Raw genomic sequence first — 17,758 nt, 5'->3', positions numbered from 1 at the left:
AATGATATAAAAATTTTGCTTTTTGATTTATCGGCCAATATGTTGGTTATCAGCTTTCAAATATAACAGGGTTCCTGCAGGTTTCAGTTAGTCAAATTTAAGACCTTTTTAAGACATTTTAAGACCATAAAGATTGAAATTTAAGACCTACACGACGCATTGCCAAAAAAATATTCAAATCAAAGAATTCATTTTATTTCAATAATTTCAGTAATTGAAAAAGCATTAACTTAATTTACAGATAAAGCAATCACATTAGTAACCTTCCAGACCCAACAACGCGTGTCAGAGAAAAGAACAGAATCAGATATAATTATTTTTATAGAAAATTGTATTTTGCATATTATAGGCCTACTGTAAAAAAACACATAATTAGTTGATTTTAGTTGATCATAACTAGAGATGAAATGGCATGAACATTTAATTTAATTATTATAGTGCCAAAAATTATCACTGTTATCACAGAATCCTGTTCAAAAAGTACTAATACTACACAATGAAATCAATTCACCAAGTTTTATGTCGAAAAACAGCAAATAACAAATAAAATTAGCATCAATACACACTAACATAAACATTAAAATAATACGATTAAAAATGATAGCCAGATTTTAAAAGTGTCTTGCAACATGTGATATACTAACATGTACAAGTTCAAATAAAGTTGACAAAAAAGGTTTTTATAAAAAGATAAACCTCACATATTTCAGACTTTAATCTATCTTTTTTGACTCATTCTTTTTATAAAAAATTATTTACTGACATTTACAATACAGTTTAGCTTATCTTTTATTATTAATAGTAAAATTCGGTCCGATTTTCCCGTGGCGTCTGTCGTTGCTACGCAACCATGCACTGCGCTCTCCACAATGACAAAAAAGTTTTAGTGGCTAATGGATTTCCACCGCCGAAAAACGCTTGCTGTAGCTCTGTTACAAGATTTATTTACGGAGAAGAGAAAAACACCCGTAGTGTTTGGGTGCACCCGCATTTCATGTCGCTGCGCCTGGAAAAAAACGAGCGCGTCGCTTCAATTATAAGCGCGCCTACATTTGAATGAACTTGAGCGCGAAAAAGACGCGATATGTGAACTGCCTCTTGGCGAGCGACTTCGATACTTTTTTGCTACTTTGTAATAACTTTATGCGGCCAGCGTTTCTGGAAATGAACGAGGGTAAAATCTTTTTTAAGACCTGACTAAATGAAATTTAAGACCGCGGATGAAAATCTGGCTGTTTTTAAGACGTTTTAAGGCCTTAAATTTAAAGTTCAGAATTTAAGACTTTTTAAGACCCCGCGGGAACCCTGTGTAAAGAATTTAAAAATATAAAGAAGTTATCGTTATTAGCCAAAAATGTTATATCAGTGCATCCCTAATTTAAATGGAGAGAAAAAACAGCAGAACGTGTCCCGAACCAAGACAAGAACATAGGCTTACCTCCAGGAACTCATTGAGGGACTTCTGGCAGCGCTGTAACTGGTCCAAGATGGTGACGAGAGAGTTTCTGATTCCAGCTCGAGTCGTGAGAGACGTGACCCTGTTGTCCCTCTGAACATCTGACATGATCGTCCTACATACACACACACACACACACACACACACACAGGTGAGGGATTCTGCACTTGTTTGTCTCACACCTGTCCCAGCATCCCTGCTTACCTGAAATCCTGGTCCACCCTTTGAAAGCGGGCCTGTTCCCGCGGCAACGCCCCACGCCCAAATATGGGCTCAAGGTAGACCCACTTCCTCTGAATGGTGTTGAGGTTCTGGAGGTACTCGTCGAGGTCGGCCAGTCGGGTTTCCCACAGAGACACTTTGTCCTGGAAGCGCAGGTAATAGGGCGAGTCTTTGAGCGACTGCAGGAGGCACCGGTTGTCCCCCACCTGGTTAACCGTGTCCCTCCAGTCCTTGATGACACGCAGAGATTGGCTCTGACTGTCCGTGTAATCCGTCAGGGTGAAACACGCGCCGGCGCCCCATAATTCCAGCTCGCGCAGGGCCTCGCGGATGGTGACCTCCGCCTGAGCGCGACTGTTCAGATCCTGCTCAGAGAGAGAGGGATGAGTACTGTGTGTTTATGGGGAATCAAACTGGAGAAACTATCATTTGTGCTCCTCATGAATATTAAACAGCTGTTGTGTCGTATTGTGCAGCATTTCACTAATGAAGACACACACCTGACGCCTGGAGGGGACATAGTGTTCGGATGAGGACAGACTGAAAGTCTACAGTTTGACAGAAAGGTAAACATGTGTGTGTGTGTGTGTGTGTGTGAGTGAGTGAGTGAGTGAGTGAGTGAGTGAGTGAGTGAGTGAGTGAGTGAGTGAGTGAGTGAGTGAGTGAGTGAGTGAGTGAGTGAGTGAGTGAGTGTGTGTGTGTGTGTGTGTGTGTGTGTGTGTGTGTGTGTGTGTGTGTGTGTGTGTGTGTGTGTGTGTGTGTGTGTGTGTGTGTGTGTGATTGTGTGTGATTGTGTGTGTATGTGTATGTGTGTGTGTGTGTTTGTTTGTTATACTTGTGAGGGCCAAATGACCCCAAAAGGATAGTAATAGTTGAGATTCCCTACTTTGTGAGAACTTTTTGTGTGTGAGGTTTTTTTTTAGTGTTTTGTTTTGTTTAGTGTGTGTGTGTGTGTGTGTGTGTGTGTGTGTGTGTGTGTGTGTGTGTGTGAGTTTTTGTTATACTTGTGAGGACCAAATTACCCCACAAGGAGAGTAAAAGTTGAGATTCCCTACTTTGTGAGGACTTTTTGTGTGCAAAAAGTGTTTTTTTTTTGTGTGTGTGTGTGTGTGTGTGTGTGTGTGTGTGTGTGTGTGCACCTTGAGCTCCAGGGCTTTGTCTATGATGTTGTGGGCCACTCGTAGCAGGTCTCTGAACTGCAGTGTCTCTAGTGTGGTTCCTCTGGGAAGAGAGATGAGCCGGAACAGATCCAGCCAGTGTTCCTGAGAGAGGTGCTCACCGCGCACGTACTTTAACACGGGAACTACGGCCTAAAACACACACACACACACACACACACACCACTGTAAAGCTTCATCTGCCCATCTACAAGTACATTTAATAAAGCAAAAAAAAAAACAGTCTTATCATTTTAAGTAGCCCTATTCAGACAGTATGTGTTTCTCATGGGGACAGAGAGTATTTTAGTTAGTCTGTGATGTCACTGCTGTCTAACTGCAGAATGTCATGTTTAAACTACCTACTTTTTTTTTTGTATATGTGTATTATGTTGTATAGTAATGTAACTGCTGTCACAATCCACATCTCTGAGTTTATAAGAGGGGATAAATCCAGAAGTTGTTTCGTAAATCCTTTCTGACCACTGCCAAGCACCGTACTGCAACTGTTGTGCTTTACGGTAATCATTTTAATTATGGACACTTTTAACACTGAAATACTGGAAACCCTTTAAACAAACAATATTGCATCACCGCTTCACTACAGTGAACTACTCTTTTTCACTACTTTCTCACTACTCTTTTTTTATTTCCTCTTTTTTTTTTTCAAGAAGTAAAAAAAAAGGAGAGAAAAAAAAAAGAGCACAAACCTTTGAAAAGGCCCATTATTATGATTTAATACACAGCCTACATTTATATAAATGACGGCTTGCACAACAAATCATTTCAGTAGTCTAACAAGCAGCAAGGTCAAATGTGTATCTTATGTAAATAAGAGTGTGCCTTAACTTAAAATATCAAATAATAAATTGTTTATTATTTTCCTATTATTAAATTAAATATAAATGTATTAATTGTGTGAGAAATAACAGACATTTTGTTTACAGCTAGCAAATACCGTGAGTTTTATTAGTGCAATGCTAATTTATTTTACACAGACGTCCCCCATGAGAAACAATTACCGTCCGAATAGGGCGGTACAAAAAGAATAATAATAATTTACCTAAATAATAATATGTTACTCTAAATAAATCTAACAACATCTGACCTTTAATAGCTGAATTATAAACATACTTATAAACTGCAGTTTTTGACTAAAGATTTATTTTGATCAAACTCTGAGAAACCCGTTCATTGAAATGAACCATCCGAACGAATTTGAACTTAAAAAATTAGCTATTGAAAGTGGTATTTTTAAAACAGCTGAGCTTGTTTCACACAAGGCTTTGCAAAATAAGCAGAATCACTAATTTTAGCTCTGACATACTGGAACAAACCCTCCAAATGACCTGTGACCCGTCCTACATGTGCAACAGAATTTCCACAGAACACAAGTAAACAACCCGAATAATCCACCCATGTGACCTTGTATCCGTCCACTTCCTTCTGCAATTTGACGGACATGCTGGTTTGCTCCTCGAGCTTCCTCAGTCGGTCGTGCCACGCGAACAAAAACTCCTCGAACACGTGGGTCTTACTCCTGCAGGGAAAACACACACACAGATGAAACATGCTGTGTCGCTGAGTTTGTGTCTCACACACAGAGACTCTGAAAGTCCGCGCAGAAATTCCTGCCGGGTTTCTGTGACTGTGACCTGAAGGAAATCCAGTCCTGCTGTGCGCTCTCATCCAGTCCCTGCTGGAACTCCTCGTAAAGTTCCCACATCTCCGAACACTCCTTCAGATCCCTCAGCGTGTCGGACGCCAGAGACACGTCAGGAGCGCTCAGGTGGAAGTGTTCACAGTCCTCCCTACGACACACACACACACACATTTACTATGATCATTTCATAGTATATTTTATTTTTTACTGCAGTTATATTCATATGTGACCCTGGATCACAGAACCGGTCACATGTCGCACGGGTATATCTGTGGCAATAGCCAACAATACATTGTATGGGTCAAAATTCATGAGGATATTAAGTAAAGATCATGTTCCATGAAGAGATTTAGTACATTTCCTACCGTAAATATATAAAGCATGTATGTGTGTGAGTGAATGCTGCACAATCGCCAACATAAATGAACAACTTTAAAGGAGATTTTCTCAATGTTTCGATTTTTTTGCTCCCTCAGATTCCAGATTTACAATAGTTGTATCTCGACCAAATATTGTCCTATCATAACAAACCACACATCAATGGAAAGCTTATTTATTCAGCTCTCAGATGATGTATAAAGCTCAATTTCCGAAAATTGACCCATGTGACTGGTTTTGTGGTCCAGGGTCACATATATATTTACGTATTTATTCATTCTTATGCATGGTATGGACTTGTTTTTTAGGTATCTGCTTGTAGCAGATTATAATTCATATGTATTCCGTGCTCATTGTGTTATTAATTAAATGTATGATGTTTACGTGACTCTACGTTAATTTCCCACTTGGGGACAAATAAAGTGTTTTTTGAATTGAGTGCAGAAGTGAAGTCACACACGTGAGTTTTGTGCGCGTGTTCTCCAGCTCGTCGAACTCGGCTCGTCGGTCCCGGATGTTCTGGACGCAGCGCTGCAGAGCCTCGTGGTCACCTGACTCGATGATGTCATGCCCGGGTTTGAGCTGGTCCCAGCGAGCTCTGAACTTCTGCAGGTCCTGCAGGTAAAGCTGAACCCGCGACTCCACGTTCCCTTTCATCACCTCCACCTGAGAAACACAGTGTGTTTACAGCCTCACTGCACAACAATTCACACAACGCTAACCAACAATGCCTCTAACACTGATGAGTGATCAGAGCCGGTCCTTTAAGCTGAATCACTGAACTCACTGAACTGACTCAGAATGACTCTAATGCCATTGGTGTCATCTTAATAAAAACTGTCTTCTTATTCATGACAGCGTTATTTTAGTATCATTAATATACTATCGTTGTATTTATTCATGTTTTAAATTTGTTTTTATTTTTATTTTTTTCAGTTTAGGTAAAGTTTTAGTCATTTTGTTGTGCGTTTGTGATGTTATTATTTGTAAATATGTCTATTTCGTTTTTATTCATTTATATTTCAGTTTTCGTTTTAGTAATTTCAACTCAATTAAACATTTCAATAAGTTTTTATTATATTTTCTATGTTTTTTAGTTTTAGTCATTTGAGTACTTCAACTCAATTAAAATTACATTTTGCCTTGGAAATAAAAAATAAATAAAATAAAATAAGGGTTAAAAAAAGTATATTTTTTATATATATATTTTATTTCTGTTAACATTTATATCAGTTTTAGTTAACAATAACAACACTGAAACAGTATTTTATTGTATAAATATTGTAAATAAAAAAGACAAAAATGTTGCAAAATTCTACTGATATTGTGTAATGTTTTCATTTTAATTTTAGTTAAAGTTTTAGTCATTTAGTCACATATTTTCAATGTTTATTTTTTATTTTAATGATTTAGTTTTAGTCATTTGAGTACTTCAACTCACTGAAAATTACATTTTGCTTTGGAAATAAAAATAAATAAAAAATAAAGGTTAAAAAAAGTATATTTTTTATATAAACATTTTATTTCTGTTAACATTTATATTAGTTTTAGTTAACAATAACAACACTGAAACAGTATTTTATTGTATAAATATTGTAAATAAAAAAAAATTGCACAATTCTACTGATATTGTGTAATGTTTTCATTTTAATTTTAGTTAAATTTAGTTTGAGTTTCAGAAATGTGAGTACTTCAACTAAATGAAAATGTAAAAATTTGCCACGCCAACTAACTAAAATAAAATCACATTTTATTTCTGTTAACATTTATTTTATTAAAATTTTTAGTTTCAGTTAACGATAACAACTCTGGTTCGTGACATCTTGTAGTTAAAGGCGCATATGAAACAGCATTTTATAAAAAATATATAAAAAAGACAAATATGGTTACAAGATTCTATTGGTTACGATTCTAAATGTACGAAACAGTGTGTGTGTGTGTGTGTGTGTATTAGTGTGTATATGTGGTGTGTGTTTGTACTTGTTCTTTAATCATGAGCTGATGACTCTCCATCATGAGCTCAAATTTGTCCCATTTGGCTCTCAGGGAGCTGATGGTGTCCAGACCTCCACCCGCCACGGAGCGCAACAGCCTGTTCTTCTCCTCCGCCTGCTGGAACTGAGGCAGTATCTGCACACAACATCAGCACAACATCAGTACAACACACACACACACACACAACATTAACACCACATATCAGCACAGCAGAATATCTTTACAAGCTGCCGGTTCTTGGCTAGAATAATGTCACTCAGACACAATCACACACACACACACACTCAGAGTTTTCGTGAAGAAGAACTTTATCCATCTGACAATGAATGTGGTGTTGATGGTGATGTACCTCAGGTTTCTGGGACTGTAATTGGCTGTGTTTGGCATCGGCCTCTCCAATCTCATCGATGCTCTCGGGACGCAAGGACAACGTCTCCATTGCACTGCTCACGAATGAATCGATAACCTGAATGTGACCTGCACACACACACACAGAACACTAGTTTTATACAAGTGAACACACACACTGTGCAAACACGACCAGCAGAGGTCAGTGTTGGACCATCTGATCTCATAAACACCACGGGAAAGATCTGTGTTATAGTCTGTGCTTGTTGAGATCTGAATACTTCAACTATATATTATTTCAGTGAGTTTTAAGTTTTGCACCTAATATTTATATTTTATTTCACATTAGCTTTATATAAAAAAAAAAAAATGAAGGCCTTTATTAACCCCCTGGAGTCGTATGGATTACTTTTATCATGAATGGATGAACTTTTATGGGCTTTAAAATCTCATCCTCCATTCATTGCCATTATAAAGCAGAAGAGCCAGGATATTATTTAATATAACTCTGACTGTATTCATCTGAAAGAAGAAAGTCATACACACCTAGGATGGCTTGAGAGTGAGTAAATCATGGGCTCATTCTCATTTTTGGGTGAACTGCCACTTTAAGACACCATGAGAACAGTGTGTGTTGAATATGTGAATATCTGATCTCACCCTGGATGGATCTCCTCAGGGACGTCAGGAGAGCGTCAAACAACTTCTGGATGAGATCGTCCACGGCTACTCTGACAGGTTCACAGTTCACCGTGATGCAGTCAACCTTCTCTGTGCTACACACACACACACACACACACAGTGTTAAATGCAGCACTACTTATCAAACACACACTGATGAGCCAAAACATTATGAGCAGTCTCAGGTGAATCTCCTAACAAGGCCACATATTAAGGTCTGGGTAGATTAGATGGTGTGCAAACTATCAGTTCTCGTGATCAACATGTGACCTGGGTCCGAGTGTCTCTGAAACTCAAGGCTTGTGTGTCGCTCCGGTCAGCAGTGCTGAGGATTTACCAACAGTGTCCGAGGAGGAACACACACACACACTGGCGACAGGTTTGATGCATGAGGGAATGAAGACCATCCCGTCTGATCCGAGCCAACAGAAGGTCTACAGTGACACGAGCCACACAGTTTTAATGATGGTTATGGGAGGAATGTGTCACACTGTGTTAAGCGACCAATCAGATCGTCTATGATGACCCCTGTCCACCGTCGAGAGTGTCCACAACGGGCAGGAGAGCGTCAGAACTGAACCTTGAAGCAGCGTAAGACGGTCGTCTGGTCCGATGATTCCCGTTTGCTTTTACATCACGTAGATGGCCGTGTACGTGTGCGGCGTTTACCTGGGGAAGTGATGCATTATGGGACAACGACAGGCCGGTGGAGGGAGTGTGGTGCTCTGGTCAGTGTTCTGCTGGGAAACCCGGTCATTCATGTGGACGTCGATTTGACACGTGACACCTACTTAACATCCCAGCAAGCAATTTTGCGTTTAAAAGACGTTTAATAGATAAAGACGTCTAGGCTAAAACAAGAAGAAATTTGGGCTGTCAGTGAAAATGTAATAGATGCCCAATAATAGACTCGTCATCAATTAGACAAAGAAATGAAAAGAGTGAAGAAATGAATTCAAACACCTTGTAATCACTGTTGACTTTGCTTACATGATGGAATATCACACATCTCGCAAGTTATTCCGGCAAAAACGACATGTAACCAAACTCAAGGCTATTTTGTCTAGAAGTGTGTTACTCATAGCCGGACTATACCGGGTCTATAGTTCACCTAGAGACGGATATCGCTTGCTGGGATTGTTGCAGAGCAGGTCCAGCCCGTCAGGACACTGGTGTTACTGGTGGAAGTGGATAATGAGCCCTGTCACTCTGCACACACTGATCAGGAATGGTTTGAGGAACATGACGAAGAGTTTAAGGTTTTGCTCTGGCCTCCAAACTCCCCAGATCTCAATCCATGTGTGAGATGTGCGGGATTAACAAGCTCGATCTAACACACAACCTACAGGACTTGAAGGATCTGCTGCTGACGTCTGGGTGCCGGAGACCACAGGACACCTTCAGGGCTCTTGTAGAGTCCATGTTTTGGCTGATCAGGGTGTGATCACACACACACACACACACACACACACACACACACACAGGACAGATACCTGGGCAGCCGCTCGGCTTCTTTTCCTTTGGCTTTGAGAGCTTTGAAGTTTCTCTCCCAGTCCTGGACACTGTGAAGGTGTTTCTCCACCAGAACATCTACATCCACCTGCCCCAGAACCACCCAGTCCTGGACACAGACACACAGGGAAACACTTTTAAATAATCCGGACTCAGGAGGCCTGATGTTACAGATCACATCAGATTCTGAATTCAGATTCACCCACGACTGAGTTTCCTACACCAATTTTTCACTTATCTGGCAGAATATGAGCTGCAAACCCTCTCGTCTGGGATGAGCTACGTTAAAAATCTTAATCGGGTCGGTCGGGGAAATGCTAAATGTAAAAGGGAACAAGTGACTAGACTAACCATTTAAATATGTATAGTTCACACAGCTTACACAGCTCTAAAAAGTCCTTAATGTCAAAGGTCACGCATTCCAAACAAACTCTGGCGCAAATTCATGTGAAGCATTGAAGAAGAAACTAGTCAAAATTACCTGGAAGAAAAGAAAATACAACCCAGACTGTTAAATATGGACTCACAATAAAGATCAACTTTAATTATCCTGTGAATTATTGGCTCTGGAGCAGTGCTATTCGATAATATACTATACTATTATAGTATTTATTCATATTTTGATTGTTTGATTATAATGTTCTTATGTCATTTTAATCAGTTTTTTTATAAATATTTCTACTTAGCTTGAAATTATTTCAAGTTTTAGTAAGTTTAGTACATCAACTTAAACTCTAATTTCAGTCAGTTGCAAAGTTGCTAGTTTTCATTTAAGTTTTTTTTTTTGTATCTAATATTAATATTTTATGTAATTTCAGCTTTATTTCAATGAACAAAAAACATTTTTTAATAACTTTAGTTAACAAATAACAACACTGCTCCAAAGACACATTTAGAAACTTAAATATGCAGTTAGATCTGTTATTATTTTGCATATTGCTTGACCAGTTCATTGTGATGTTAAAGCATTTCATTGATTTTAAGGACATTTTGATATTTCGTGCAATAAATAATGTTGGTACTGCACTGGGTCCCGACGTAAAAACCAGTTTGAGGGTCAAAAGTTGAAGAAACTTATTCATTCAGATACTAAACTCATATATTGTAGATTATGTGGCGATTGTGTGCTTATTTTGGAGTTCTCAAAATTTTGCTCGCAAACCTTCCCTTTTGTTATTAGCCACATAAAAAACTCCAATCGAGCAAAACTGAAATGAACCGCTCGAACCTTTATGCAAAAGCTTTTATTGGGTCGCTTTCTTAGGAAGTGATGAAATGAGCAAAACGCTGAGCTGTCATTTCAGATCTGCAATGAACACGCTTCTTAATTATGCATATACGCAAGTTAATGACACTATGATGAAGGATCACTGTCAGTGAACTACAGCTAATTAAAGCAGCACCTGCTCAATGATCGGACATCTGCTGTTAGCAGACACACACACACACATCTCACACAGAACGAGTGTATGAGGTTTCCCAGTCATGCTGCTAAAGAGGAAGCGCTCAGGCCGTTTCCCCTCTGTGTGGGCGGCAGGAATCAGAAGTGCGTTTGTGTGCGAGTGGGCTGGGATTCCCCGTGACAGTATTAAAGCATCACAAGAACCTTTGCCAGAGTGTTCTCTAGTCTAAACCACAATTGAAAGCAGACGGCATTTCAAGAATGGAAGTTTGTAAATGCAAAAACACAATAAATAGATGCTAACACTGATGCACTAAACTCGTGCACTGCTCTAAGCTGCATTTTGGGCATCATGGGTGATGCACTGAACATATCTAGGTAGGCAGTTCACTCGGTTTTAAGCCACAGGTAATGCCTAATAAACAGGCGATCTGGTTGTAAGTGTGTGTGTGTGGGTGATCACGGTGTTTTCTAGAACATCACTTTAAAAGTGACCTCAGTTCATGACCTTTATGTGCCGAAATTCCCTTCGTGTTCTAATATTCTAATAAAAATGGAATCCACCATGCGTGAATTATTTGTCCAGAACTTATAACTATAATCGACGTTTCCCTCAACTAACAATTTTAAGAGAATTTTGCAGTGTATTCTGGGATTTCTCTATCTTTGGAGGATATACTGTACCGTTCAAAAGGGTCCATTAATTGAAAGAAGCGTCTTATACTCTGAATTTAGAATGTTCAGCATCATTACTCCAGTCTTCAGTGTCACATGATCCTTCAGAAATCAGTATAATATGATGATTTGATGCTCAAGAAACTTTGAATTGTTGAAAACAGTTCATATTTCTGTGGATTTTTCCAGGATTCTTTGAAGAATTGAAAGTTCAAAAGAAAAGCATTTATTTGAAATAAAATTGTAATCACTTTTGATCAGTTTAATGCATCCGTTTAATGATATGCAACCAGTTTAATGATATGATGTTGCCTTTGTTTATAGTCAAAATCAGCTAAAATCTCAAAAGGAAGCAACATTTTGCTGCGTGTAATTGGAACGGCCTTCTCATTAGTGCATCACTGACGTTACCCAGTGTGACGGCTCACCGGGGTTTGAAGCGCAGTGTGCGGTACCTTAAACTTGTCCAGCAGTTGTGTGAGTCGACTGAAGAGGAGTTCAGCTTTGCTGAAGATGGTCAAGAAGCCGCTGGCGTTGCGTTCGATCATGCAGGTGAATATGGGCTCCTCTCCCGTCTCGCTCACGCCCTTAAACTGGTTCGGGATGCAGATGAACCGTTTCATCTCACGGTAGTATTTTGCCCTGACCTCTTCGAACGCAGGACGGAACTGCAGCCGCCCCTGCCTGGAGACACACGAGTTTTTGTGAGTCAATAACTGAGTGTTTTTGAGTGAACTAGTCCTTTAAGACGCATCAAGAGGAAAGGGCTCTTACTTGAAGATGAGGTCGATGTTAATCTCCGGCAGGTTCTTGTTGAGGGCCTCCAGTCCCACCTGATACTGATGCTCGAGAGCTTTATACAGCTGATGGTTCCAGTGCTGACGCCAGGCCCTCATGTCTCCTGTACGAAACCCCTGAACACACACACACACACACACACATCCAGGCATGTTTAAGGATGATGGTAGAAACACTGAGCCTACATAGACAGCATTTTAGACACTATTATGCCACCTAACAAGGCATATATCAGGTTCAGTTTCAGTTAGGAAGCTGCTTTAGAAGGTAGAAGGGCAAATCTGGTTTTCTGATCGAAATCATGCCAAGGTTTGCCAAAAGCTGTGTGATTATATATCACTATGACTATAGCTTGATGGTTTGAATTTTGAAAAATTAAGCAATTAAGACAGTTGTACTGTAAAATAAAATTATTATACATAAATAATATGAATTTTAACATAAATAATATGATTGAACATAATTGAACATACGGAACATAAATAATATGATTTTTCTGAAATAACTGATTTTTATTTTTCTATTTTGTTTAAAATTTGATTTAATTGTCCACCTTTAGTAGTTGTAAAAAAGAAAAAAGGAATGTATGCATTTATTAAATTGCTGTACCCTTTGTAAATTCACACAAATATATATATATATTTATTGATAACTGATATATGTGACCTGATCCAGCAAAATGAGTCACAGTGACCCAAATTTCACATTTGAGATTTTGGTATTAATGAAAGAGGAGATTAACCATAAGCTTTCAAATGATATCCTAGTCAAAGTCATACCTTGAATGGTTGTAAAGATATACACATTTTAATTATGGTCATCTGCCCTCTTTTTCCAATTGAAAATCGCTTTAAAAGTTTTTTTGCCCGTTTTTTTGTTGATATCTTTCAAAATCCATTGCATTTAAAGGGATAAACTATTTATTGTACAGCTTAATTTGACCAAAGACATTAATACATGCTATTAAACCAGGCTGAAGCTCAAATTATTTTAAAGTTTTTATTTTAATAAATAATTTAAAAGGCACTTTTACAAACATTTACTAAAATCAGAAAGATTGAACAGAGGTGCTACAGTTTTGCTTGAGAGAGGGTGTGTGTGTCTGTGTCTGTGTGTGTGTGTCTCTCTCTCTGTGTGTGTGTGTGTGTGTGTGTGTGTGTGTGTGTGTGTGTGTGTGTGTGTGTGTGTGTGTGTGTGTGTGTGTGTGTCTGTGTGTCTGTGAGAGAGAGAGAGAAAGTGAGAGAGGCAGAGAGACAAGGAAACAGAGAACAAATAATGTTAGCCTATGCAATCATATCTTTGTGTAGGCTAGTTGACAATAACAGTGTAACAAATTCATAACGGAGATACCAACAGTTAAATATTGGGTTACAATAAATCAAACACATTGTAATGGATTCTCCTTGCAGATAAATACACTCACAGAATAATTGCACTCACTCACATCCATACACGATAAATACCACAGGGCTGTCACTTTCGCTGTCATCAGAGGATGACACGTCTCCAGATTCAAAACAATCACTGACTAGCCTTAGCCACTCTTGATGACCAGCAGCAGAGCTTAGGTTAGAAGCCTCCAGTGAGTTCAACGCTTTTGGCGACTTTGCTCTCTTTTGACAGCGACATTTCTCAAATTAATAATATTTCATTTTTCTGAGGAGATCTGCTAGCTTGTTTACACAGAGCGCCGCGAGTCTGACAGGAGGATGGCTGGACCAATCGCGTGCCGGTCAGTCGAAACGGGGCTTCCCATTGACAAATGATCAGCGTTTGTGTACATTTCTAAGCTTTTTGATTGGTTCTATACAACGTGTATCACCATATTTGGAGAGCAGAGACGTTTCAGGGGATACCCGGGAAATGCTCAGAGGTGACGAGAGGAGTTGAGAAAAGCAATATTCATTTCCAGCGAATTTAGTAAAACTTTGTAAACTTTAATAGTCATTTAAATACCTTTACTCAATTATCTGGACTACGAAACTTTAGGAGATTATTTTTGAATGTCTGTTGTTTGAAATTTAGCAACAAAAAAACAACAACTATTATTTCATTGTTTTTCCACATAATCGGCCCATATCTTAAAATAGAACGTTGCGACTTCCGACTCATTTCGCCAGAGCGGGTCACAGATATTGATATATAATCACATAATTTTTGGCCAACTTGTGCAACCCTACAAACAAGCACAGACAAAACTGTTGCTTTTTAAATTTAAACATTTTAAAATTATTATTATTATATAAAACATTATACAAAATCACTAATCACTAAAATAATAAATCAAGGATTTAAGAAAAAATTTATAATAATAATGTTTACTATAAAATGACAATAGCAATATATTTAAAGAAGCCCTTAAACTTCTCTTTTGTTGCCAACAGCCGGATTATAAGCACTTCTCATTACAACTTTGGGAAGATTGTTGTGTTCCCGAAAGCACAATAAGTGATGTAAACTCAGAGCAGACGCAGAGATGAGTTTGTGTGGAGCAGCGTTCACTGTGAAGTGACAGAAGACTCGTGATCACCTGAGACTCCAGCGTGGCAAATCCAGTCCTGAGATCCTGAAGACCATCTTTCCATTTCTGCTGCTGACGCAAGAGATCCACTCCCATCAGACACACCACCTATAAAACACACACACACACACACAGCTAAAGCTAGTCAGCCAGCTCTTCCATGTTCATGTGTGCCTTGATGCTCCAAACGTGCAGGTTAAAGGTGGAGGAAAAAGAGATCACCTTGTCAGTGAAGTCGGTGTGCCACTTCCTGAGTTTGCGGTTCTCCGTGGAGAGTCTCTCAGCGGCGCTCTGCAGTTTACTAATGTACAGCTCCAGCTCTTTAGGATTCTCCCACGTGATCTGGAGCTTTCCGCCTTCGCCCTGAGATTGAGACCGTGGGTTCTATTGTACAACAAATTATACTGTGACACTCAAAACACTGCCTGTACTCATTTATCATGCAAAATACCGTTTGGGGTCAGTAAGAATTAGGGATGGGAATCGAAAATCTATTCCAATTCTGGAATCGGATACTTAAGGTCAGGACTCGGATACGTGATGTGTCACACATCCAAACCATGCGCACAGAAAGCTGCCTCTCATACTGTATGTACGCAATACTGAATTGAGTCGTCTTCCGCATCTTTTGCCGCTTGAACGGACAAATACACACACACAAATGTCAAAAAATCCTCGTAAACTCAGTCTTAAATTAACGTAAACCGTTAAGAAAGAAAACGTGTGTAACAGTATATTGGATACGAGCGTTAGTCTTAAAGTGACAGCAGCCTAATAAACCTGCTTTAAACAAAGAACAAAAGACAAAGAGGAAATCCACTCGCTTATAACTTTTGTATCTATATTTGTAATATATATTTTAATTATAAAGTGCAGTTTTATTTCACATTTGATTACAGTTTCACACGGTTTATTTCAATCGTATCTTTGTTCAGTTGTATTTTTTGTGTGATTTCTAATTTGTTTATTTGTTCTTTTTTAATTACTGAGTGTTTTACTTGTCTATAATAATGCTTGAAATGTATCTTCGTTAGGCTAGTTGTTTTTGGTGTGGTATTTTTAAACCACAGGCAAAAGTTCCTTGAGTAAGTGTTCTTTAGCCTGATTGATTTAGACTAAAGCCTGTTTTATGCTTCTGCGTCGAACTGCCGCCGTAGCTACGTCGTAGGCTGTGTGTAGCGCGCGTACCCTACGGCGTACCCTGACGTGCACCTCTCCAAAAATGTAACAACGCGTCAATTCTACGCGGACACAAGCGCTGTGATTGGTCTGCCAGAACCCCTCCCTTGGGGTTTCACACGCTCCTTAGGTACGCGTCAACGCGGACAACGACACAGAAGTATAAATTAAAACCAACACGTTGCCTACGGCGTATAGGCTCCGGCGTAGGTCCGACGCAGAAGTATAATGAGGCCTTAAGACTTAGAATAAATGTGAATGATATCTATGTTTGTTTTTTGACCTCATTGGAATCGAAATTAGGAACTGATAAGCAGAATCGGTATCGGATTCATTAAAATTCAATCGATACCCAACCCTAGTAAGAATTGTGTTGTTGTTTTTGAAAGAAATTAATACTTTTATTCAGCAAGGATGCATTAAATTGATCAAAAGTTATCAAATCATCATATTATACTGATTTCTGAAGGATCATGTGACACTGAAGACTGGAGTAATGATGCTGAAAATTCAGCTTTGATCACAGGAATAAATTACACTTTACTATATATTCACATAGAAAACAGTTATTTTAAATTGTAATAATATTTCACAAAATTACTGTTTTTACTGTATTTTTGATCAAATAAACACAGCCTTGGTGAACAAAAGAGAAAATATATATATATATATATATTGTACAATACTATAAAATACAGTTTCATGGCTCTAGGAAATGTTCTCAGCGCAGAAGGATTACCTTGATGACCTGCTCAAAGGCCAGAGCACAGCCGAGCATCATGGGTCGTTGGGAAGGTATCATCTGCTGATCGATGGTGTTGTAGAAATGAGCCACCTGTTAAATACACAAATACACTTGTACTCGCAACACAAGTCTACATACGACACAATATTTGACCTAAGAATACAGTATGGGGGAAGCTAAACTACAAGCGAATTAAAACGTAAAGTTGTTAAACTACAGTCAAGCTACTAACAAAGAGTAGCTTGTTATAATTAAACTATGTAAGAGGTGAGTATCTTTTAACTGAATAACAATAAGATTATATAACTGACTTCAGAGCAGTATTTATCTGGAGCGAATTATCTTAAGTGTTGACTCAAATGAATCAGTGATTCATTTCAAATGAATCAACTGATTCAAATGAATCAGTGATTCATTTCAATGATATGAACGAACTGATTCACATAAATGAATCTAACTTCCTAATGCAACCTGAAACAGAGAACATTCTAGACTAGAATCTTGTCTAGGAATGTCACTCGTTGGGTTAGTAGTCATATTGGTACTTTCAGCATGTGTACAGTGTAAGAAAAACCTCCAGTCCGTGTGTATGTGTGTGTTCACACACCTGTTTGAGGATGATGGCCTGTCGGTAGAACTTCTCTGCGGTGTTTCCCGCCTGCTGGATCTTAGCAGGGATGGTGAAGCCCAGGGCGGAGAGCTGTCGAACCTCTCTGAGTAAACTCACCAGCCGGTCCGAGTACTGGATCTTCAGTTTCCCATCCATGTGATCCAACTCCATCACACGACTACTGGCCTGCAAACTAGACAAGTGAACTATGAGCTGAAGTTGGATGTTTTTTACAAATAGACTAAAAGGCCTTTTACTTACTTTTTTATCAATATTTTATTATAGGTTTCAAGCTGTGTCAGAAACATACATCACAGATTCAATTAACTATATATAAAACAGATGCCATGACATTAACCAGACCAAAATAAATTAATTATATAAAACAAGTACACATAATTAGGAAGTCAAGGTTT

At 38.7% G+C, this 17,758-nt stretch overlaps 1 protein-coding gene across 1 annotated transcript in view; it reads right to left on the bottom strand.

Moving 5' to 3' along the window:
- dync2h1 (dynein cytoplasmic 2 heavy chain 1) overlaps positions 1–17,758 on the bottom strand; it is a 123,592-nt gene that overhangs the window by 89,406 nt on the left and 16,428 nt on the right. The window contains exons 13-28 of the mRNA XM_084418454.1: positions 17,340–17,535; positions 16,727–16,822; positions 15,031–15,192; positions 14,818–14,916; positions 12,264–12,403; positions 11,945–12,173; positions 9,394–9,521; positions 7,880–7,995; positions 7,221–7,348; positions 6,857–7,006; positions 5,337–5,542; positions 4,491–4,646; positions 4,261–4,375; positions 2,818–2,988; positions 1,661–2,043; positions 1,439–1,571 (exon numbers count right to left, since the gene is read on the bottom strand). Coding sequence (XP_084274580.1) covers positions 1,439–1,571; positions 1,661–2,043; positions 2,818–2,988; positions 4,261–4,375; positions 4,491–4,646; positions 5,337–5,542; positions 6,857–7,006; positions 7,221–7,348; positions 7,880–7,995; positions 9,394–9,521; positions 11,945–12,173; positions 12,264–12,403; positions 14,818–14,916; positions 15,031–15,192; positions 16,727–16,822; positions 17,340–17,535 — 2,608 coding nt within the window. The remainder of the gene's footprint in view (positions 1–1,438; positions 1,572–1,660; positions 2,044–2,817; positions 2,989–4,260; positions 4,376–4,490; positions 4,647–5,336; positions 5,543–6,856; positions 7,007–7,220; positions 7,349–7,879; positions 7,996–9,393; positions 9,522–11,944; positions 12,174–12,263; positions 12,404–14,817; positions 14,917–15,030; positions 15,193–16,726; positions 16,823–17,339; positions 17,536–17,758) is intronic.

Source organism: Rutilus rutilus, assembly GCF_951802725.1.
Source record: "Rutilus rutilus genome assembly, chromosome: 9".
NCBI classification, from domain to species: domain Eukaryota; kingdom Metazoa; phylum Chordata; class Actinopteri; order Cypriniformes; family Leuciscidae; genus Rutilus; species Rutilus rutilus.
Note: the sequence above shows the minus strand (reverse complement) of the source record. Positions and strands in the feature narration are given on the sequence as shown.